Here is a 24,593-nt window from a genome sequence, read left to right on the forward strand (position 1 = left end):
TACAGATAGGCTTTATGATGTGTAATCACTGTAATTTTTACAACTAGAGGAAATATGAAAAAAGGAGTAAAAAAATCCCCATAGAAACTGATTTAACTAGATTATTCCTACCATTCTGTTTCCTAGAAGGAATCAAAGTACATAATTGCTGTGTATAAATATCCAGGTATGGACCTATACCCACAATTTATCCATCCATCTATGTGGATATGTTATCATCAATATAGACAAGCAGACAATGCACATGGACAAATGCAGTATGCGTACAATTTGTGTGAATAGAAATTTACTATGTTGTTTTCTGCCAAACCACCCAATTGGCTGCCATGGGATCACATGACCTAAAATAGTTTTGAACTGTTCACCAGCTGGGCAATAGATGAAAATCCAAATCTGGCCAAGTGGACTGTGGTTTGCAATCCAAGGGACAGGATCATTTCACTCCCTTTACCATTTCCCTTTAGTTGTTTTCTTATAAGCCAAGGTTTTTATAGAACTCTACCAAATTGTCTTCCAGATTCTCTAACTTCCAGCTTATGTTCAAAAGAAGGTATGGCAGTTTATTGGCTCAGCTATTTTTATGGCTGCTACAGGAGCCAGGACCCTACTCTACCAGTTTCCATGGTCCTTCAAATGCACTGTTCTATTTATGGCACTCTCAAGGCTCCTGTATGCTCCCAATTGTTTTTAAGGATGAATACTTAGTCTCAGGAGGCTGTGGCCAATTAAACTGGCTCACATAGAGAACAAAACTCAAAAAATTCGGTCAAGTATGTCACTGGCTGAATGAGTATCTTGTAGGAAAGGACAGCATCTCAGACTGGATTCTCTTTTTTAGGCAATCCACAAGTTTCACTTTAAAGTAGTATTTCAGAATATAATGTTCATCACAAAGGAGTATCAAGTGTATTGGTTTGATTTCACTGCATGATACTTGACATCAATTTTTCAATATCTTTAAAAAAATACATAGAGCATGTGACTAGAAAGTAGTGAAACTGATTTTTTAAACAGAAATACCAAAATTTATATATAAAATGATTCATTCAGAACCCATGGTAGGTTTTTTGTATAGCCTATAGAGGCCAGGAAGTATGTTTTGAGGCTAAGTTTTATCATTGTACGTAACTAACAGTTCTAACTAGAGACAAATATAGTGAACAACATGAGAAATGAAGATAGGCAATACTTTCGGGTCAAAAACTTTTTTGATTATTTGGATTGCACTGTTATAAAAAAGGTTTCTAATGTGGCTCCTCCACTAGTGATGAAGATAATTCCAAAAAAAGAATTCCACAAGTATTTTGACTAATAATGTTTCATTAGCATAAGTGTGTAACTTGTTAAAGCAACCATGCTTTAGAAGGAGCATGGTCATTTTCAATATAAAAATACCAGTATGCTAGTCAAAAAAAAACCCAGAAAACTAATCACTACTGGTTAAAAACTTGGGTTTGGTTATTTTTGAATGGAAATGAACCTAGCCATTTGTGTCATTTTCAAAGATGTGCAACTTTAGGGGTGCCTGGGTGGCTCAGTCGGTTAAGCGTCCGACTTCGGCTCAGGTCATGATCTCGCGGTCCGTGAGTTCGAGCCCCGCGTCGGGCTCTGTGCTGACTGCTCAGAGCCTGGAGCCTGTTTCAGATTCTGTGTCTCCCTCTCTCTCTGACCCTCACCTGTTCATGCTCTGTCTCTCTCTGTCTCAAAAATAAATAAACGTTAAAAAAAAAAAAATTGTAAAAAAAAAAAAAAAAAAAGATGTGCAACTTTAATATTGGACTTTATTTGCCATTTCGTCCAATCTCTCATTCACAGGCAACCCACCTATAAACTCTCTGCTGGCTGAGGACAGTTGAGCTTCTGTTGAAACACCAGGTGAAGGCACCCAACAATCCTAAACCATCTATTTTGCAAACACTTTTTGATAGAGGATTTTTCCACTTGTTGATGCAAAAAATGCCCCACCACCCAAATTCTTTCTACTGGTTCTTAGCCTTCTCAGAAGTTTAGCCTTCTAGAGAAGCTTTTCCCTATTCTAATTAATAATCCTCCAGGTATCCAAATGATGCTAAGGTAAAGCAGAAACCTTGATATCAATAGGTGCTTACTAATAATTAGTGAATGGGGGCGCACCTGGGTGGCTCAGTCGGTTAAGTGTCTGACTCTTGATCTCAGCTCAGGTCATGATCTCACAGTTTGTGAGCTTGAGCCCCACATCAGGCTCTGTGATGACAGCACGGAGCCTGCATGGGATTCTCTCTCTCTCTCCCTGTCTCTGCCCCTCCCATGTGCTTGCTCTCTCTGAAAATAAATAAATTAGAAGTAATAATTAGTGAAAGCTCAATGACTTGATACAGTACTTAAAAAAAACATAAAACTGAAAAAGCCCAATTACCATAAAATTAATGAAATCAAGTAAAAGGAATTAAAGTAATAAAGAAAAAAGGATATACATATAGCTTACTCAAATACCTTTAATATGAAAACTTATAAATCTAAGAACAGCCAGGTAAAGAGTCAAACTTCTGATCACTTAGAACAGAGTTGGCAACAACCAGAAGCAGAGGCCAATCATATGTGGGTCAGGTGGCTGTGGGGACCCACACTTAGGCTATGAAATTACTGGCCCTGGATTTAGTGGGCTAGTCTTTCACTGTCTTGGGACTTCATTCCAAAATGCAGGACTTGGGAGGCAACTGTTAAACCTACAGCTGTAAATTGGTACAGGGTTAATAGTCAAAACTTGTTTTTTCAGAGATCCTTTAAGACATTTAAAAAAAATTGGAGGCGGGGGTGGGGGGGGGGTGGGGAACTGATCCACATTGCCTGGTAAACAAAAGAATAGTGAGAGTATATAAACTCTAAATAAATGGTTTGAATGCAGCATGGCTACTAAGCATTAAAAAACTACAGGTTTCACTGGCCTCCTTCCTTTTCTTTCTCCTCCTGTCTTTACGTTCTAACGCCAGCAGAATGCATTAGTTGGAGATGGGAATGTAGTGGTGGGAGGCAGTGGCAAGGAAGAGGATGTGGGAAGGAGGGTGATAAAGAATGAACGACAGCGGAGGCAGAAAGGCAGGGCGGTGGAGGGGAGCCAGGCAGGAGAAGGCCTGGCAGACCCACTCTGAGCAGTGCTGTACAGAAAGGAGGCGCCTGGTCTCCACCACCAGCAGTGCAACCTATGGAAGAGGATAATTAGATAAGTGAGCACTCTCACCCCACTTTACTACTGTTTTAAAATTGCATTTTCCCCAAAGAAAAGAGTGGGAGGGAAATGAAGAGGAAAACCGGCCAGTCCAGCTCGATTTGGCACTGTTGTCATAAATACCAAGAGACAGAGGTACTCCTCCTCCCGAGAGCTGATCAAGCTACACAAAAGACAGCTATTACTGATGGCCTAAACCAGAGCAAAGGCATTTGGTATATGGGAACTCACGACTCTGGAAAGAACCATTTCCCATTAATTTTCAATTTGAAGGAGTAATATTATTCATCATTTTTATTATTATTTAGAAGTATGAGGTCTTAACTAGAATTTTATGATCCTTGCTATGATTTATCATTATTTTTTAATTTAATGAACACTTAGAAAGTGTTTCCTATGTGCCAGACACGGTTTTAAGTGCTCTGCAAACAGAAACTCCATGTGGCAATCCTATAAAGGAAGTACTCTTAATTTGACTTTAACTCAACTTCTGCAAGCATTCATTGTAACCCAGAACCAACATATTTTCTCCAACAAATTCCATGTAGTACAACCTTTAATTTTAATAAGACTAACTAATTTTTTTAAGTCTGGAGATTTTTTTTTTTTTTACACAACATTTACAGTTCAAGTCCTAATAAAAACTTTTTGCAGGTGGTACATTGGTTTAAGAAAAGTCATCTATGAAATCATGCAAAAATATCTAACAAATAATAATTGAAGTGAAATGAAAACAAAAGCATTATTTTTACAGAGAAAGCAAATTTTCAGGAAAGACATTTTTAGAAATATATATATATGTATATGGGCACCTGGGGGGCTCAGTCGGTTGGGCGTCCGACTTCGGCTCAGGTCATGATCTCACAGTCTGTGAGTTCGAGCCCCACGTTGGGCTTTGTGCTGACAGCTCAGAGCCTGGAGCCTGCTTCGGATTCTGTGTCTCCCTCTCTCTCTGCCCCTCCCCTGCTCATGTTCTGTCTTTCTCTGTTTCAAAAATAAATAAAAACATCTAAAAAATTAAAAAATATATATACACACACACATACATATGCAAACTGAATTACACATATCTTTGTCTGCACTTAGATTCTGGTATAAATCTATTTAAATATACAAAAATAAGAATAAAGAAACACATGATGAAGAACCAAAAGTAGAAAAAGCCAAAAGAAAGAAATAAAAGGCAATATGCTCTACCAGGGTTTCATCTGTATCCCTAAGTAGTTAAGAAAAAGTTTTCTTTAGTTTGTGGTATAAAAGCTCTATTTTTTATCCTCTTTAACAGACTGTAATAAATGATGAATTTTCTTAATTGATTCGGCAGCCTTTGTCAGATAGCATCTCATGAAAGGATGAGCTTGGAAGAGGTCCACTCATTAATAAGCAAGCTCATTATTTCTGTAACATTTCAGTCAGGGAAGAATTAATGGTGGGCAGGCAGCATTCTATCTTGGTATTGTGGATCATATAAAATTATAATATGCAATGGTAAACTGTCCTTAAATGGTAAACACCGTCCTTAAAATAATTTCACAAAAGTCAGAAAAATAATAGAGTTTTTGCACAAAATGCATACTGGTGATCTCAAATGTCTTAAAAGCTAGTCAAGAAACACTTCTTCAGAAAAGTTGGCATTTACACAGATCTATTTTAAGTACTAATAGTTCCTACAAAAGGTTTTACACGTATCAGGCAGAGTCTTTAGAGGTCAAAAAATAAGGGTAGAAGTCTATGTCTGGTCAGAGACCTATCAAAGACACACAATGTAATCACTGATAGAAGTGATACAAGTTAGGTTAAATACAAAGTATACTTCATAATGGAATATGATATCATACTCCAATAGTATTTTCCAATAGGAAAGAGCTTATTAGGGCAATTAGTGGTAGATATTCACTTTGCCTCTGGCTTATGTGGTTATGGAAAAACTGGAGAGTAGAAAAACATTCAGAGACCCAGAAATAAAGAAGCCAAGTATGAGAAAAGATGGAGAGAAAGAGAATATGAGAGACTGATTAATAATGCCAAGATTTTTACCTATATTTAACTATTATTTCCCGGTAAGTCCTGGAAATTTCTCCATCATGCTTTAGAATGCACAGTTTTGATTGGAGGAAAAAACTTATTTCTCTTCCAATCTAAATGTATTCTGCTGGCTGGCTAATAGACTCGAAGCGATACAGGATTTACAGCTGTATCACTCTGTTGTTAAACAAGAATGCTTAAAGACAATATTCCATTGTCCCACAGTGATTTAAAAACAACTCTGACGACATATTTCTGGTGAAGTTTTCTTTTTTTATGACCCTCATTAGACGGCATTTTATGTGTGTAAAGTTTTGGGGGTAATATTTTTTTCCCTATACACTTATATTCAGTTAAAGATATCACAACAGTTGTAAAGTCACAGTTTTATCGGGCTTCCTTTACAGAATGCTGATATAACCTGAAGTTGATCCAGGACTGGTTATTATTAAGCCTGGAGTTGGCAAAGTGTTGTTCTGTTTAAGATATAGGACTGAAAGACAAGGATGACTTTTCGTACCTGGGATGGTGTTGGAGTGGGGGGGGGGGGGGTATGTTCTATTACGAACTATCCTGACCTTGCAGTCTTCAGCACATCAGTATTTCTCAAGTGTCTAGTATGTTTTGTGTTTCAATCACCTCAATTTCAAAACTGTGAATTTAACTACAACCTTGAAGAAAATTTTGGAAAATACATTACACATTGATCTTGAATAAATGACCTGTTTTAATAAATACAACTTAATAGATGAGACCTTAATTGCAGAGCTAAAAAGTTTATGATTAAAAACTTCCTATATGCCATATGTTTTGGAAGCATTTTAACATTCACTGTAAATACTCCTTATTAGAAGCTAGATACAGGCATACCTCAGAGGTATTAGGAGTTCGGTTCTAGACCACTGCAAGAAAGTCAAATTAATTTTTTGGTTTCCCCAGTGGTACATATAAAAGTTGTGTTTACACTGTAGTCTACGAACTGTGCAATGGCAATATGTCTAAAAAAACAATGTATATACCTTAAGTAAAAAATACTTTATTGCTAAAGAAAAAAAAAGCTAACCATCATCTGAGCTTTCGCCAAGTCACAATGTTTTTGCTGCTGAAGGGTCTTGTCTCAGTGTTGATGGCTGCTTGACTGATCAGAGTGGTGGTTGCTGAAGGCTAGGGTGCCTGGGGGCAATTTCTTAAAATAAGACAACAATGAAGTCTGCCACATTGATTGATGTCCTTTCACAAATGATTTCTCTGAAGCACGTGATATGCTTGATAGCATTTTATCCATAGAAGAACTCCTTTCAAAACTAGAGTCAATCCTCTCAAACCCTGTTGCTACTTTATCAGCTAAGTTTATGAGATACTCCAAATCCTTTGTGGTCATTTCAACAGTCTTCACATCATCTGCCCCAGGAGTAGATTCATCTCAAGAAACCACTCTCTTTGCTCATCCATAAGAAGCAAGTCCTAATCCATTAGTTTTATCATGAGATTGCAGCCATTCAGTCACATGTTTAGGCTCCAGTTGTAATCCTAGTTCTCTTGCTGTTTCTACCACATCTGCAGCTGACATACCCCACCGAAGTTTTAAACCTTCAATTTAATGCAATATTTGCGAAGTGCAATAAAGTGAAGCACAATAAAATGAGGTATGCCTGTATTTTGGAAGCATTTAAAACTATTCAAATATATTAAATGAAAATGCCATCATTTGTTTTTTTGGTTGTTCTCAGTAGTCCAGTATATTTACTAAGCCCCAAAACACTAGAGGAAGAAGCCATTTAACTGGAAGAAACTATGGGCAGAATTTCAAGAAGAAAGAAAAAAAATCCTGGTCTACGTTAAAAACTACGTTTCCAAATATATGTTACAGTCCTTTTAGCTACAACATGCCATGGTTTCTTAAAGCTCATAAATCCTATTGTATTTAAAAGTTTTGTAATAAATTTTCCACATAACTATACAAATGACTGAAATTATATTCCCTGTATGTCAAAAAGATCCAGGAAATAAACAAAATTGAGTGACATACCATAACTTAAAAAAACACTGGGCCATTCGTACTTAGTTAAGAATAAGAATTCTCAGTCTCAGGTGTCTGGTCACTCTAAAGTAGTTCTGGATTCAAACGCAGAGAAATTCACCAATGTAATAACTGGATCAACACTTACCTCTCAATAATTAACAGAATTATCTCTCAGTAATTAATCAGAAGATCTGAACAACACTATCAATACCAACTTGATCCAAGACATTTATAGAACATTATACTCAATAACAGGAGAATACATATTCTTATATGCACATGGAATATTCACCAAGACAGATTATGTTAGTACTAAAATATACGCCTTAACAAAGTTAAATAAATAAAAATCATGCAAATTAAGTTTCTGGACCAGAATGGAATTGGCAATAAATTACAAAAACGAAAAAAAAAAAAAAGGATAACCCACAAATATTTGGAAAATAAACAACAGACTTCTGTTAGTACATGGTACAAAAAAGAAGTCTTTAAAAAGATTTTTAAAATATCCTCAGCTGAAGAAAAATGAAATATACCATACTGAAATTATAGGGACACAGCTAAAGCAGTGCCTAGAAGAAAACTTACAGTTTTAAATTCTTATATTATAAAAATTAATTCTGAAGTCATTAATCTGGGCTTCCATTTTATTTTTTTTAACATTTATTTATTTATTTATTTATTTATTTATTTATTTATTTATTTATTTATTTTGAGAGAGAGAGAGAGAGAGAGAGAGAGTGCACACAAGAGTGCACAGGGGAAGGGCAGAGAGGGAGAGAAAGAGAGAGGGAGAGAAAGAATCCCATACACAGAGCCCAACACGGGGCTCAATCTCACCAACCCATGAGCCACCTAAGCCAAAATCAAAAGTTGGACGATTAACCTATTGAGCCACCCAGGCACCCCTGGACTTCCACTTTAAATATTTCAAGAGCAAAATAAACCAAAAACAGTTAAGAGGAAAAAACTTATAAGGTAAGAGCTAAAACCAATGAATTTGAAAGTAGAGGGAAAAGAGACAGAACAGAGAGAGAAATCAATCAAACCTCAACTTGGTTCTTTGAAAACATTAATAAAGTTGATAAACTTCTAGGCAGATAAGAGGTAACATAAAATTACCCCATAGCACGAAGGCTTCCACACACAAAGGTATATAACTATAGGCACCACAGAAATTAACAGGATTATGAGGAAGTACAAACTTTGTTCTCAGAAATTTGACTCCTTAGATGAAATATACAATTTCTTGAACAACAGAAGTGAGTAAGTCACTCATGAAATAAACAATGGCAGGGGCGCCTGGGTGGCTCAGTCAGTTAAGTGTCTAACTCTGGACTTTGGCTCAGGTCATGATCTCACAGTTGGTGAGTTCGAGCGCTGTACTCACACGTGACCACATGAAGCCTGCGTGGGATTCTGCCTCTCTCACTCTGTATGCCCCTCCCCCATTTGCTTTCTCAAAATAAATAAAAATAAACAAACAAAAAAGAAATGATGTAAGTAGTCATATATGTACTTAAATAACGAATTTATAGTTAAAAACTTTCCAAAAAGAACATTCCGAGCTAGATGGTTTAACTGACAAATTCTATTAAGTACAGGGATCGATCAATAAAACATAATAGAGAGTTCAGAAATAAACCCACACAAATAAAATTAACTAATTTTTGACAAAAGACAAAGGAAATCCAATGAAGAAAGGATAATCTTTCAACAATAGTACTAAAATAAGTGAACATTCTTATGACAAAAATCAACAAACAGCCTTGACCTATACCCCTCACATTATACAAAAAATTGCTCAAGATGAATTATACATAAAGCTATAAAACAATTAGAAGAAAATATAATATTTTTGACTTCGGTTAAGCACAGAGTCCTTAGATATGAATCAAAACAAATTTGATAAAAAAGTTAATAAAGTTGATTTCACCAGAATTAAAAATGTTTACTCTATCAAAGATACTTAAAAGAAAGGACAAGACACCGATTGGGAAATAATATTGTGAATCACAAAAATGACAATGGAGATGTACCTAGAGTATATAAAGAACTCTCAAAACACAGTAAGTACTAAGAAAAATAACCCAATTTATAAAAATGGCAAAAGATGTGAGCCATGTGAACTGACATTATTTTATACTTTTTGTTTTGAGATAGTTATATATTCATACACAGTTGTAAGAAATAGTAGAGATTCTGTGACCCCTACTTCCCTAAAGTTAATATCCTGCAAAACTATAGTACAATAACTCAACCAGGATATACAACCACTGATACAGTCATAATACTGAAATATTCCTTTGGGGTGACTGGGTGGCAGTTAGCATCTGACTCTTGGGTTTCAGCTGAGGTCATGATCTCACAGTTTCTTAAGTTTGAGCCCTGTGTGAGGCTCTGTGCTGGCAGAGCAGAGCCTTCATGGGATTGTTCTCTCTCCCTCTCTCTCTTCCCCTCCCCAGCTCACACTATCTCTGTTTCTCTCAAGTAAATAAACTAAAAAAAAAAGTTCTATTAACATATGGATCTTTCCTATGCTCTTTTATAGCCACACCCACTCTCTTCTGGTCTTTTTTTCTTGATAGACTGTTAATTTTACTGATCTTTTCAAAGAAATGGATTTTTGTTTCTTTTTTTTAATTGTTGTTTGCTTTTAATTATTTTGGTTTTAATTTTTACCTTTATTATTTCCTTCTGCTTGCTTTATTTTGTTCTTCTTTTTCTAGGTTCATGGGGTAGAAGCTTAGATTATAATTTGACTTTTCCTTTTAAAAAATTTTTTTAATGTTTATTCAATTTGAGAGAGAGAGATAGAGACAGAGTACAAGCGGGGTAGGGGCAGAGAGAGAGGGAGACAGAATCTGAAGCAGGTTCCAGGCTCTGAGCTTTCAGCACAGAGCCCAATGTGGGGCTGGAACTCATGAACCACAAGATCATGCCCTGAGCCGGAGTTGGGCACTTAATTGACTGAGCCACCCAGATGCCCCTGACTTTTCTTCTTTTCTAATGTAACCAGATAGTGAAGTAAATTTCCCACTTAGCTCTGCTTTAGCTGTGTTCCACAAATTCTGACATAATGTTTTTTCATTTCATTCATGTCAATGTAATTTTTATTTATCTTGAGACTCCCTTTTTGATCGAGGAATTATTAGAAGGGTGTTACTTAGTTTCTAAGCATTTGCAAAATTCCTGTTACCTTTCTGTTATTTCTAATTTGATTTGATTGTGATCAAAGAACGCACCCTGTATGATTTCAATTCTTTCAAATTTGTTGCGGTTTATTTCATGACCTAGGATATAATCTTTCTTGGTACATGCTCTGTGAACACTTGAAAAGAATGTTTATACTACTGATAGATGAAGTGTTTTATAACTGTCACTTAGATTTTGTTGGATGATACTATTATTGAGTTCTTCTATATACTTGGCTATTTTCTATCAATTATTGACAGTCTGTAATTGTAAATGTGGATTTGTCTATGTCTCCTTTCAGTTCTATGAGTTTTGGGTTTACATATTTTGCAGCTCTGTTGTTTAGTGCATGCACAGTTAGGATTGCTAAGTCTTTTTGGGGGACTAGCCATTTTATCATTATGTAAACACTGTCCATTTTTGTATCTGATAATTCTCTGTACTCTGAAGTCTACTTATTTGATATTAACATAGCCACTCTGCTTTCTTTTGATTAATGTTTTCAGGATATGTCTTCTCTCAACCTTTTAATCTGCCCATATCATTATATTTAAAGTGTATTTCTTGAAGACATTATATAGCTGGGTTGTGTTTTTATTTTTATTTTTATTTTTTTATTTTTTTTTAAAGATTTTTTTTTTAAGTTTATTTATTTTTGAGACAGAGAGAGACAGAGCATGAACGAGGGAGGGTCAGAGAGAGAGGGAGACACAGAATCGGAAGCAGGCTCCAGGCTCTGAGCCATCAGCCCAGAGCCCGACGCGGGGCACGAACCCACGGGCCGCGAGATCGTGACCTGAGCCAAAGTCAGACGCTTAACCGACTGAGCCACCCAGGCGCCCCTGGGTTGTGTTTTTAAAATCTGCTACTCTCAACCTTTCAATTGGTGTATTTAGACCATTTACAGTATCTCCACAGTGACAGTGAATCAACAGAAAATGGAAACTGGAGAAGAAGTTTGTGGAAGTTTAGAAGGAAAGAGGAGATGAGTAGGGCTGCTAGAGGAGAAAGGTCAAAGCAGCATTTTTGTTGGTTACTTTTTTTCTTAAAAAAGAAACCAGCAAAAAGGAAAAGAATAAAAATGTTGTAGATACAATACCTGATGATTCATGGTCATGCAGGAGAAGTAAACAGTCAATTCCAAAGTATACAAAGAAAGACTAAACAGAAGTATCAACCAGAGAACAGAAAATAAGGGGAGATTCAGGCTAGTGGAAAGGGAAAATGAAGTTGAAATAGTCAATTGAGCACGTGAATAAAAGGATGGCCCAACAGGGCAGTTGGATGCTTTAAAATTGCAGTGGCTCTAATCCACAACATTTCCCACTCTCCCAAGTACTATGCAACATTTTGAGTTATTACCAAATCATAGATTCTATCTGTAAGATTTCTTTAAACTGACTCTTCCCCACTGCTATTATCTACTCAGACATGTGCAAAGCCCTCCTAATGGTATCCTTGTTCCCAGTCTTACCTCTCTCTCTCTCTCAAACACACAAACTGTGATAATTTATTTTAAATGCCAGTTATACCAAATCACTTCCTGCTTTATATTCTCAAAAGTTAGTTACACACAGTGGATATTCTTTAGAAAATTATATCTGTCCTTCTTGTCTCACTTTACTAGCAACTTCAATTAGCAACAACATATAGCATGTAGGCTATCTAACAGGTACTTTCCAATCTCTCACCCAAGTACCAGAACCATATTGTTCAATTTTCTACTAGGTATCCATGGTTCCACAGAAACTCCAAACTCAATACAATTCTTCCTTTCTCTGAAATTTCTTTCTCTACTATTCACTATTTCTGTGATTTTTACCATCATTGACCTTGCTGTCCAAATTATCTTTGATTTTTCCTTCTCCCTCACTCCCACATTCAATTAGTTACAAGTCCTGACAATTCTAACAACTTGGTATTTCCCAAATTTTTCCACTTACCTCTATTCTTACTGCATTTATCTTGTTTCAGGCTGCTATCATATCATCTCTTTGAGAAAACACAAGTTACTACTTTTGTAGCTAATCACTGCTACCCGATTCTTACTTGTCCAATCTCTTACTACTGTGCAACCAGAGTAATCCTTCTAAATCACTAATATGATCAGAAAACCATTATGTTTCAATGCCACCTCCCCTACTTTAGAGTAAAGATACAGACCAATGCTGTCCAACAGAACTTACTATAATGACTGGATTGTTGTATATCTGCGTTGTCCAACAGAATAATTGCTAGTCATATGTGACTGGCTACTGAGCCCGTGAAATAGGTATAGTGTGACTAAAGAAGTAAATTTATAATTTAAATTAAATTTTTTAATGTTTATTTATTTTTTACAGAGAGAAAGAGATAGAGCCCGAGCAGAGGAGAGGCACAGAGAGAGGGAGACACAGAATTTGAAGCAGGCTCTGGGCTCTGAGCTATCAGCACAGAGCCCAATGCAGGGCTCGAATTCACAAGCCATGAGATCATGACCTAAGCCAAAGTCAGACACTCAACCAACTGAGCCACCTTAATTAATTTAAATGTTATAGCTACATGTGTGTGGTTAGTTACCTTTTGGTCAGTACAGGTCTAGATTGTTCTTATCATGGCATATAAGAGTTCCCATGTCCTGGCACTGCATTTTCCTCTCACACAAAATTTACTCTAGTTTTAGTAAACTGGTTAGTTCATCTTGTATCTATGATGGTATTCAAACACAGACACCTTTGCTCATACTGTTTTCCCTGCATGAGGTCCTTACAACTGTTTTGATTGTATTGTTCTTACAATTGTTCTTAGTTCAACAAAACTAAAAGGCAGCCTACGGAATGGGAAATACACACACACACACACACACACACACACACACACACATACACACATTTATTTATTTATTTGCAAATAACATATTTGATAAAAGATTAGAATCCAAAATCTATAAAGAATTTATCAAACTCAATACCCAAAAAACAAACAATCCAGTTAAGAAATGGGCAAAAGACGTGAATAGACATTTTTCCAAAGAAGACATCCAGATGGTCAACAGATGTATGAAAACATGCTCAACATCACTCATCATTAGGGAAATACAAATCAAAACCATGATAAGATATTACCTCACATCTGTCAGAATGGGTAAAATTAACAGCACAGGAAACAACAAGTCTTGGCAAGGATGCAGAGAAAGGGGAACCCTCTTACACTGTTGGTGGGAATGCAAACTGTGTAGTCACTTTGGAGAACAGTATGGAGGTTCCTCAAAAAGTTAAAAATAGAACTACCCTACGATCCAGCAATTACACTACTAGGTATTTACCCAAAGCATAGAAAAATACAGATTTGAAGGAAAGAGCCCAAGTGTCCACTGTATGTATGTGTAATATTAGTCATCAAAAAGAATGAAATTTTACCATTTGCAGAACACGGATGGAGCTAGAGAGTATAATGCTAAACAAAATAAGTCAGTCAGAGAAAGACAAATATCATATGATTTCCCTCATATGTGGAATTTAGGGGTGGAATGTATAGGAAGGGGAAAAAAAAAGACAGAGGAGAGGCATTCAGCTGTATACACCTAAACTTATCTTACTGGTTACATTGCTTTCTAGAAGTCCTTGAAGATCTGCTTTCCTCTTACTTGAATTATTAATGTTTACTTACTTTTCAGTATGAGGAACATACATTTACCTAAAAAGGCATGTGGATGGTACCTTTCCTAAATCTGTGCATGTATGACTGGGCACATCCTTTCCCTTTTGGCCCCTGTCAACTTAAAAGGCATGATTACTTTGTCAGTGCAGATTCTATTTCTTCTACGTCATCAATTAGCTACACTATTGTGGGCCTCAGACTCTCCAGTGCCCTTGATTTTTCCATTTCCTCCGTAGCAGGCTTGTTTCTGATCACTACCAATAAAACTCCTCTGATTCCAGGCCTTGTACCATCTGCCTGGTCTTTGTTGTTATCTGATCACCCTGAGTTTGGCTCATGGTCCAAGCTAACACAAAGGACTTTTGAGTGCCTTGATTTTTCTACCACACTGCTAGTCCTACTCAAATTAGAGTGTGAATGTAGGCTCAAGAGTTCAAAGCCTCAAAGACTTCAAAGATTCTTGGTAGCCATCTGATCTAAATAAGCCTTTATAAGCTGTGATCTCCTCATCTACAAAATGGGGATAATAGTACCCATTCCAAGGTGTTGTGAAAATAAGTAAAATAATTATGTAAAGTCTTTAGTACAATGCCTAGCCCACAGAAAACAATAAATGTTAACAATTATTTATCATTATTTCAAATAATGTGTTATTCTCCTCCACAATTTTTAAGCATGATAATTCTTCATATAGAAGAAGAATAAACCATTTTTTTTTCCCCCAAAGAGGTAATTCTGGGGGAATATTCAGTGGTATGAGATAAGGTATCACTGGATCTTCACCTTTTAGTCCGTCATTATGTTTTTTACATTCAATGTATAACATAACACAACACTCACTGAAAAGAAAGAATATTTCAATCATTAGCTGTGTTTAGAATAGAAAGCTATTTGTTTAAATTGTTGAGAGACATAATTTTTAAGGTAATTCTACTGACTTGGATGACTAAGAATTGTATTTTTTATTATATGTTTATACTTCAAATATAGATTTAAAAAACTTAGTAGTCATACATAATTACACTGTGATATGTGTTAGAATATACTGATATAAATATTTAAAAATTATATCACAAAATTTAGCAGATTATTAATCAGTAACCAAGAACCTCCCCAATTAAATCACTATAAACCACCATAGCAAAACAACTGCTAATCCAGAAAACAGGAAGTAAGGGAAATGGAAGATGTATACTAAACATTTGGGAGATATGAAATTTATCCCATGAGTGTTGTAAAGAGCTCATAATTTAAGAATGCCAAAGCCCAAGTGTGTTATGAGGGTCTTTCCTCAAAAGTGACATTAACTGCATATCCCACAGATGCTTATTATGTATTCTATTTATATCAGAGTATAAAATGTAGTTGAAAATATACAGATTCAATATATTAAAGGGTGATAATAAAACACAGTTACTCTGGCCTAGCAAAAATTGTTATTTTTAAACTTTAATTTTTGGTCTCTCTATAAAATATTATTATGGTATTAAGTGAAAATGGTATTCAGTCTTTATACCTGAATCTGTGATTAAGAGTCTTTTGGACTCAAACAAGCACATACTTGGGAATGGAACCTTAACACTGGTACTTTAGAGGCTTTTGCACAAAAATAACCCCTATGTGATGAAATCACAGCACATTCCTATTGTCATACTAAAAATGAAGATGCCAAAAAAAGCAACCCTTAGAAATTACCTTGGAAAGCTGGAAATAATGTAGTCAATATTTGCTTTGGATGTTAATCAGCATGCACTGACAGGCCCCTACAGAACTAAAATTTTAAAAGTCTAATACCCATCAATAACTGGCAAACAAAAGACAATTCAAAATGTTAATGATTTGCATTAAAGCAAGAGAAACTTTGATCAAAGTGCAACAGGAGTAATAATTCATAAAGTTAATGAAAAACTGTGTAAATTACTTCTAGGAAATATCAGTTTATAATATCACATTTAACTTAAAATTAACTTTGTTTAACTAAACAGTAAGTTGATTGATTTAACATTTTGTAACACAAAAACCAGCTACAATTATCCAGGGGATAATGTACTTAAGTACATAAAATAATAGCACTAGTAAGCAAATTATTATATAATATTCAAGATCTCATGGGTATTTAATTCCCACATTTCAAGATAAGTATCATCAATTTACTTAAAATTTAGATAAGCTAATTTGGAATGACTTTAGCCAATGTTAGTACAATTAATATTTTTATACTAATTATTAATTCTAATTTTGTTAAATAAATTTATTAGTAAAATACAATGTTTATATATGGCTCATCTGCCACATCAGGAGACTTCCACATATATTCTCTTACAAAAAACAGAACTAAACTATTTCTAAAAATGGAGTAACTGCAACATCTCTTAATGATAATTATAACCATATTATAAATCAGACTTAAACTCCCACATATATATGATTTATTCCCCATTCTATGCAAATTGTTAATACTGATAACATTTCCCATTGATACATTCATTATTGGCATTTTTATCATATCGTTTTCTAATTTTGTTAAAACATTTTGGTATACAAGAAAATACTTGTTTGAAAATCAAAATTCTGGGGCACCTGGGTGGCTCAGTCGGTTGAACATCAGACTCTTGATTTTGGATCAGGTCATGATCTCATGTTTCATGGGACTGAGCCCTGCATCCTGCTCTGTGCTGGCAGATTCAGATTGAGCTTCAAATTCTCTCTCTCTGACCCTCCCTCATGCATGCATGCGTACACACTCTCTTTCTCTCTCTCTTTCTCTCAATAAATAAACATTAAGAAAATAAAAATAAAGATTTTGTTAAAAAAATGGCAAGCAAAAGCACATTTTAGATGATGCCTATTATGAATTCTGATATCTTAAAGAAGACCAGTTTTTATTAACTGAAAATTGATTATTTTGTGTTTGTAACTTGAGGATAATGTACTCAAAGTGTCAACTAATTGTTTTTAAGCATGAAAACTGAATGTCAGCCTAAATTACCAGCTTGATTTCAACAGGAATGGACAGTAGCATCAGCAATTACTTAGATTAATATTACTTTTATGACATAAAACAAAACAAACTATGTCAATTCATTTCCCTGAAGTACAAACCTACAATATTCTTTTAGCCTTAGGGACACAAAATTATTTTGCTAAATTGCTATAATCTGTTTCTAGAAGTTTACTCCTCAGCTCTATACTGGCTCTTTAGAAGCACTGGTCTGAAGGATAGCTGTTAAGTTTCCAGCTAAGTAGAAGCTATTCATATGCTTTGGTGAAGAAAACATAGAAAGCCAGAGGTGGAAAGGTTCATGAAACACGCAGAACATCATACTCACAGAGCCATGACATCCTAACTGGGGAATGGTAATGACAGATAATGGTAATAGAAGGACTGCCAACATATACTGAATGATATTGAATGCTTACTACACATTCAGCACTATGATTTCTGTATATTATAATTTAATTCTCATAGACACCCGATGAAGTAAGTACCATTATTTTCAATATCCATTTCACAAATGAAGAAACCAAGGATCAAAACGGTTAACAGATCTGTTTCATTTCAAAGTCTGTGCTTCTAAATGCTATTGCATACTATACTCATATTTTTCCTTGGCCCCAAAGATTCTAACAGTAATCAACAGGAAATATACAGATGAGCAGTACAACTGAAAGTAGCATAAAGACAAAGGAAAATTGAGTTACCTGTGTCCCACAAATAGAAATAATACAATCAAATTTAATAAATGAAGTGAATAAACTCCTTGCACTATAAAATGCAGTAGAGACAAATTAAGAGAACGAGTGACTTCAACAAAGTTTAAAAAAAATTTGTACATTTTCAGTTAATGCAGATGAGATTCTATACTAAAATAATGGGATAAATGAGTCAGCTATGGTTACTGCTGAAAAATAAAGTTGAAAGGAGTAAGAATGATTATGTCATGGATCATGGAATTTTATTGGGAGGGTGCTGGTCAGGTGTCAAAGAAGCTCTAGGAATCATTATGATGATGAGAAAGCTGACGGAAACTAATGTCTGAAAAGGAAACTGGAATATAATGGTTTATAAATCATCTAACCCAAGCCCATGCCACCCACCACTGCAATATAAAGCACCATCTCGAAGAGTTAATAAACAATAAAGCATTTCAAAGAAATGATAAGTATGTCCAACATTAAATTCTTTCCTCAATATTTAAGACCAATATCTAGACTTTAGTAAACAATTTTTGAGGGTGTAAAATCGGCTTTGGGATCTGAATAAACCACTTGAGTGCACAGTGGAGAGGAATATAGAATTTAACTCCTGACCTTGCCACCAGCTATTTTAAAATAAATTTTTATGTCTACAATCACAAACACATTAGCCAGGCTTTTAAGTGTAAATGATGATTCACTAATAACTTACAGTACTGCCCAATATGCATGTTACCCTCAACTTTCTCATTTCCAATGGGAATGATGGAGCTGCTCTCAATGCTGAAGTCAAGTTTAAGTCACAGAAATGAAAATAAGCATCATTTAAACAGAAAAGCAGACATCTTTAATCACAGTTCAGGGTTTCCAGAGATGATAGATAGCAGAGTTATTATCAGTGAAAGACTGTACGTAACATGAGAACATAAAGAAAACATTCACTGATATTTCTTTGGGCTAAATAAACAGACTCTGCTCTGGTCTTAAACTTTCGATTTTTTGAAATTCTTTGTAATTCAAATAACAAGTTCATATTTACTGAGCATCTACTATGTACATCTTAATAATATTGTCTCTATTTTCCAAGTTCTACCTAATTGAGAGATGGGAATTGCAGAAAATATCTACCAAGGAACTGTCCAGCATTAGATATGAATGTTTTATTGTTTCAATGTTGCAGCACTACACAAATTTATATTTATTAGAACTGCAATCTTTCTTATTTTCCTACTCATCCTATTAAGCCACTGAATAAACACACATACAAACATAACACACGTCTCTGAGGAGCGCTTGGCTCCCTATTCTTCTGCGATAGCATGTTACAAAAGTTTCATGGCTGAAGATGATTACCATATTGTGTTCACCCTGAGGAACATTCAGCTCACTTCTACAAATGCAATTCCCAATAAAATGGAAAACACATGGATAGACTGCAGGACTGGCTGGGTTTGGGGCTGGCTTCATGTGTGTATGACCTATGTGACTCTGCCCTTCTTAGAATGCTTGGTTTAATGATCTGTTGTTGCCATCCTGAAATTCTTACTAATTTTTTTTAAGGGGGATATTCATTTTTATTTTACACTGGGCTCTGCAGATTATGGAGCCAATCCTTCCTGGATCTGAATTATGACCTCACTATTTAATATGCATAAACACAGTGTAAGCCTTAAGTTTCTTACCTCATATGACACTAAATTGACAAGGTTAATGGAAATATTTGATGAAATATCATCTGTGAAAGCAATGAGCACAGGGTCTGGCACATAGGACACCATAGACATAGGAAATGAAGCGGAGCTGGAATAATTCCAGCTCTTACCTCTATGAATCTGAGACATACAGAAACCACCCTAAGTCATAGTTAGATACAGCTGAAACATAAACTTTAGTACTTACAACCCATATATCTGTGGTGCGATTTCTAGTCTGTTCAAGTGCATATAAAGCTCAATATCATGCTTCTTCAGTAGATGATCCTGGATCTGGTTGACTTTAGTAACAATAGCAATCGTTGGCCCTAAATCCTGTGGTCTAGCAAAGGGGATGGGAGTCATCAGTGTTTCTTTTCCCTACAAACAGAAAAAATGGAGCATGTGTTATTTCAATATGAAATGAGCAAATGTATAAACATCATTCTTGAATGTACTTACCTATGGAAGCTTAAATAAGAACCAAAAACTCATGACAATCATCTCATGACAAATGCTTAAACTGTGGAATCATATGCTGATCGTCATACACATGAATTGTGCACATAATGTAAAGGCCAGGAAATGCCTTCTAAAATATTTTCTACCTGTCTTCCCTTGACCAGTTTCTCTGGTGATATTAATATTAAATTATTAAATTAAATATTTTTCAAGATAATTTTCGCTACAGCGGCTGCTAATCTACTTGTCTACAGCCAATCTGTCTAATCAGCCATCATACCTAAGTGGAATACTCTGATGAAAAGGTATTTCTTGTGGCATAAAATTTAAACATGAAAAACAGCAAATGAAAACTGCTTTACTTTGAGCTCTCAAAACTATAAAAAAGTCAGGAAAAAAAGGAAACTAGTATTAGAAAAGAAGGTATTTTCTAACGGCCCTTTGATTAATTATAGTTGAGTAGGAAGAGTTTTAAACTCTCCAGACCAAGAGTGTAGCTGAGCTAAAAGCAAAAAAACAAAACAAAACAAAAAAAAACAACAACTACGTAGCTGACTACAACTTTCCTTCCTCCCATTCCATAGCCCAAGTTAAGAAAGATAAGTCTATACCCTTTCTAATTCTTTCATGGAAACTTCAACTATCCCGAGTCTGATGATTTTCCCTATTATGTGTGACCCTTTCTTATGCTGAGCCCTCAATTTCTCTCTCTCTCCAATCTTGGGATTTACAGCATCATTCTCTTGTGACTACCTGCTTACCACTCATCCTCATTCTATTTCTCTAGCTCAAACTTTTGTTTCTGCTTTGCAACTCTGCGCTTTCATACAGATCTGGTCTTAGTTTGATTCTCTACTTGCATGTGATTCCCTGACTGATCTCACTCATACACAGTGCTTCAACCAATACCCATTTTTCCAAAGACTTCTAAATCTGTATTCATAACTTAGAAGCCTCTTGGGTTCTCTCCCATACATTCGCATGTTGGCAAGGAATCTTAGGTTGCAAAAGGGTCTCTAATTCAGGAGGCCCACAACTGAGTTTATCATCTTCTGCTCAAAAATATGTTCATCCTTTCGCCGTACCTACCACAAACCATCCTCCAATAAGAACACCTGCTTTGCCAATTTTATCTCCTCAGAACAACTTAAGACACTGTTACTATGTCTTCTCTCCTACAGCTTGACTATTATAACCTGATTTGGGGTCCTCACCATTTCTTTCCTCCTAACTGGTCTCACTGCCCCTAATTTGGTCTGCTTTTATTTATTTATTTTTTTAAATGTTTATTTCTGAGAAAGAAGAGCGCAAGTGGGGGAGGGGCAGAAAGAGAGAGAGAGAGAGAAAGAGAGAAAGAGGGAATCCAAAGTAGGCTCTAGGCTCTAAGTTGTCAGTGCAGAGTCTGATGCAGGGCGCAAACCCACAAACCATGAGTTCATGATCTGAGCCAAAGTCAGATGCTTAACCAACTGAGCCATCCAAGTGCCCTGGTCTGCTTTTAAATCTATCTTCCAAAATGTCTGGTAATCCATCTAAAAAAGATATTGGAGTATGCCAAATTCCCCTTCTGAAAACTTTTTAAATAGCTCTTCAGGAAAAGAAAACAAAAGCAAAAAACAAAAGGCATATTCTTGAGCCAGGTCTATGAGGCCTTTCATTATCTGGCCAACCTCTACTCTCACTGTGCTCCCAGAGATCCTGGGGATGCCATTCTTTTACCTGAAATATCCCTTCCCCAGTGTTCCCACAGAGAAGCTCCCCAGTGTATTTAAAGATTTGGCTCAAGTGTCAGGTTCTATTTCATCATCTTCTTTACTACTACAGTATCCATTTCTACTTCTCTGCCTCCTAAACTGTGAGATCTCTAAAAGGAACATCATCTTTTCACCACTGGACCAAATTCAGTGGCACAAAAATAATGAAGGTAAAGCTTTTGCCCTTGAAGGGGCAGGGAAGAGGAAGACTAACAAAAAAAACTTAGAATTCCACATAGGAGCAATCACTAATCAGGCTGGTACAAAGTACAGAGGAGGAGGGGCATGTGTTAGCAGAAAGAAAAATTTCCTGGAAGAGGTTCCATCTGTCTTTCCAGGATCATTTCAAGTCTTAAAAAGAAATGTAGTCCTTTGTACTTCCTAAAGTGCATTTAGGGATATAAGACCATACCGATTTTTATGGCTCAATTAGTTTCTGTTAGTTCGTATAGACAGGAGAAAAAGATACCTCTATATTGTGGTCATTTATTATAAAAATAACACAACCAAGACACCTTTGTCTCATTTTATATTATTGAATATTCTCTTCAGATGATAGGGTGCTATAATTTTCAAAAAAATTATAATTCTTGCTAACATTTTTCCTGATACTAAATTGAAATAATCTGGGGGGGGGTGGAGAATTCATGTTAATTGTAAGACACCATTCACATTCAAAAGATAGTGTTTCTCTGAAGCCAACTTTCCTTTAAAAATGAAGAAGTCAGGCATGTGGGTGGCTCAGTAGGTTAAGCCTTCGACTCTTGATTTCATCTCAGGTCATGATCTTACGGTCATGAGATCGAGCCCAGAGTAGGAGCCCTTGGAGAAGGAGATCATGCCCAACATGGAGCCTGTCCCTCTGCCCTTCCCCCACTTGCTTGTGTGCACACACATGCACGCTTTCTCTTTCTACCAAAAAAAAAAAAAAAAAAAAAGAACAATTCAACATTTTACTCATTTTAGTCATGTAGCTTTTCTTTAATGAAGAACCTCGTGTGGCTGAATACCATACTGTGTCAGGTGGAGGCAATGTGCTCAGGCAGGGTTTCTGTCAATCACATGAGAAACAGATCACTAGATCTAGCCATTTTGTAAGGGTCTTAAATAAACATACTTCTGTAGAGATGCAATCAGTGGCTTTGGAGAGAACAGATCCTAAATTAACCTGTTAAAAACGTTTAACTTAATGAAAGCGTGTAATCAATTTCCAGGTTGAACAGAATGAGTTGTCACTAAATCAATAGTATATGCAGTCCATTTTTCAAATGCTTAGTAGAGACTCATGAGTAGCCTAAGAACTATAGGTGTATATAAACTGTAGTTTGAAAACATGTCCCCTGTGCTAATACTTACAACAACATTTCTTAAATTCAAGAAACTCACAAGTAATGCTCATGATCACTTAAATGATAAACAGTTTATGTAACAGTGAAATCAAAAGAGAAAATAGTTAATATTAGATATCCCTTACCTTCAGGATTTAGAATAAAAAATGCCATTTGCATTTCACAGATCTAATCAAATGGGTCAGCTACAAGTATCAACAAAACCAGCAACCTTTAACCATTTATTAAGTGGTACTCAAAATGCGGTCTACAGGTCAGTGCCAGTTACAGGGATTCAGCGAGATAATTACACAGCATTATATAAACCAACACACTGCTTTCTTCATCAAGAAAGTCTTAAGGAAAGTATGTCTGCTAACCTAGGCAGCATACAGAGCAGAGAAGAACTGAAAGAGAGAGAAGTGTATGAAGCTCAAACTTCTTTTTAAAAAGGTGACAGGGTCAAGACATAGAATAAAAAGGGGAGGACGAAGAACGGATTTATTAGATGTGCTTTCTAGGAATATATTATCGATATATGCAAGTAATTAATATAACTCTTCAGAGGTCACATCTATATGTTCCTTGATAAAATGGATATCCTTTTTTGTGTTGTCTTAGCCATTTCATGAACTTGACTCAGTGATATCAGCATGAATGGGTGAAACTGAAAAGTGGTAATGCTCACATTTTTATCATTCAGTTTCGCAGATACTGTGAAACAGTTATAAAATACAATTGACCCCTGCATGATCAGGATGCTTTTATCTAAATGTATTAAAATACTTTTTGTTCAAAATTTTGATTTTTCACATAAGTCTGTGACTTCATCAAATCACCTGACAAGAATAAATACACTGTTCTAAAACACAGTATTTTATCAAATATGCTTACAAGTTTCACCTCTTATAATCCTGACAGAATGTAAAATGTTGACATATTGCTGAAGAAAGATTTTACCACCTAGGCTGAAGGTCAGCAAATTTTCTCTGTACAGGCCAGACAGCAAGTATTTTAGGCTTTAGAGGTTACAGTCTGTGTTGCAACTACTCAACTCTGTAATGAGCAGTTGTAATGAGCAAGCGGCCATAGACACTACGGAAACCAACAGGCATGGATGTATCCCAGTAAAACTTTTTTTATGGACATGGAAATTTGAACTCCATATAATTTTCATATGTCACAAAATATTATTCTTCTTTTGATAGTTTTCAACCATTTAATAATGTAAAAGTCATGCTTAACTCCCAAGCTGTATAAAAACAGATGGCAGACCAAATTGGCCTACAGGCAGTAGTTTGCCCTGATCTAGACCAAAGGCATAAAAAGCATTAGTTACCCCTTTCAGTTTTTAAAAGATGGAATAAAGTGACAGAAGAATATATGGTTCCTGACCAGAATGCAAACAATCACACCAACATAAAGCAAATGAATCATATAGAAAAAAAATTTACCCAAAACTCTTAATGACATCCCTTGCCAGCATAATTGGCAATTTTTCCGATATCGTGTAATAACCATGAAAACACCGTAATGATCTAAGTTAGCATATATGTTTACTTAAAATATCAGTTA

The 24,593-nt window shown here is 35.6% G+C and overlaps 1 protein-coding gene across 11 annotated transcripts in view; it reads right to left on the bottom strand.

Annotated features, from left to right (window-relative positions):
* Positions 1-24,593, bottom strand: part of TBC1D5 (TBC1 domain family member 5) — a 533,248-nt gene that overhangs the window by 185,234 nt on the left and 323,421 nt on the right. For all 11 annotated transcript variants that reach the window (XM_019435515.2, XM_019435530.2, XM_019435508.2 and 8 more), the window contains one exon: positions 19,683-19,855. In XM_019435515.2, coding sequence (XP_019291060.2) covers positions 19,683-19,855 — 173 coding nt within the window. The remainder of the gene's footprint in view (positions 1-19,682; positions 19,856-24,593) is intronic.

The sequence above is a fragment of the Panthera pardus genome, unplaced genomic scaffold, assembly GCF_024362965.1.
Source record: "Panthera pardus isolate Hobbes unplaced genomic scaffold, ASM2436296v1 HiC_scaffold_16, whole genome shotgun sequence".
Classification (NCBI taxonomy): domain Eukaryota; kingdom Metazoa; phylum Chordata; class Mammalia; order Carnivora; family Felidae; genus Panthera; species Panthera pardus.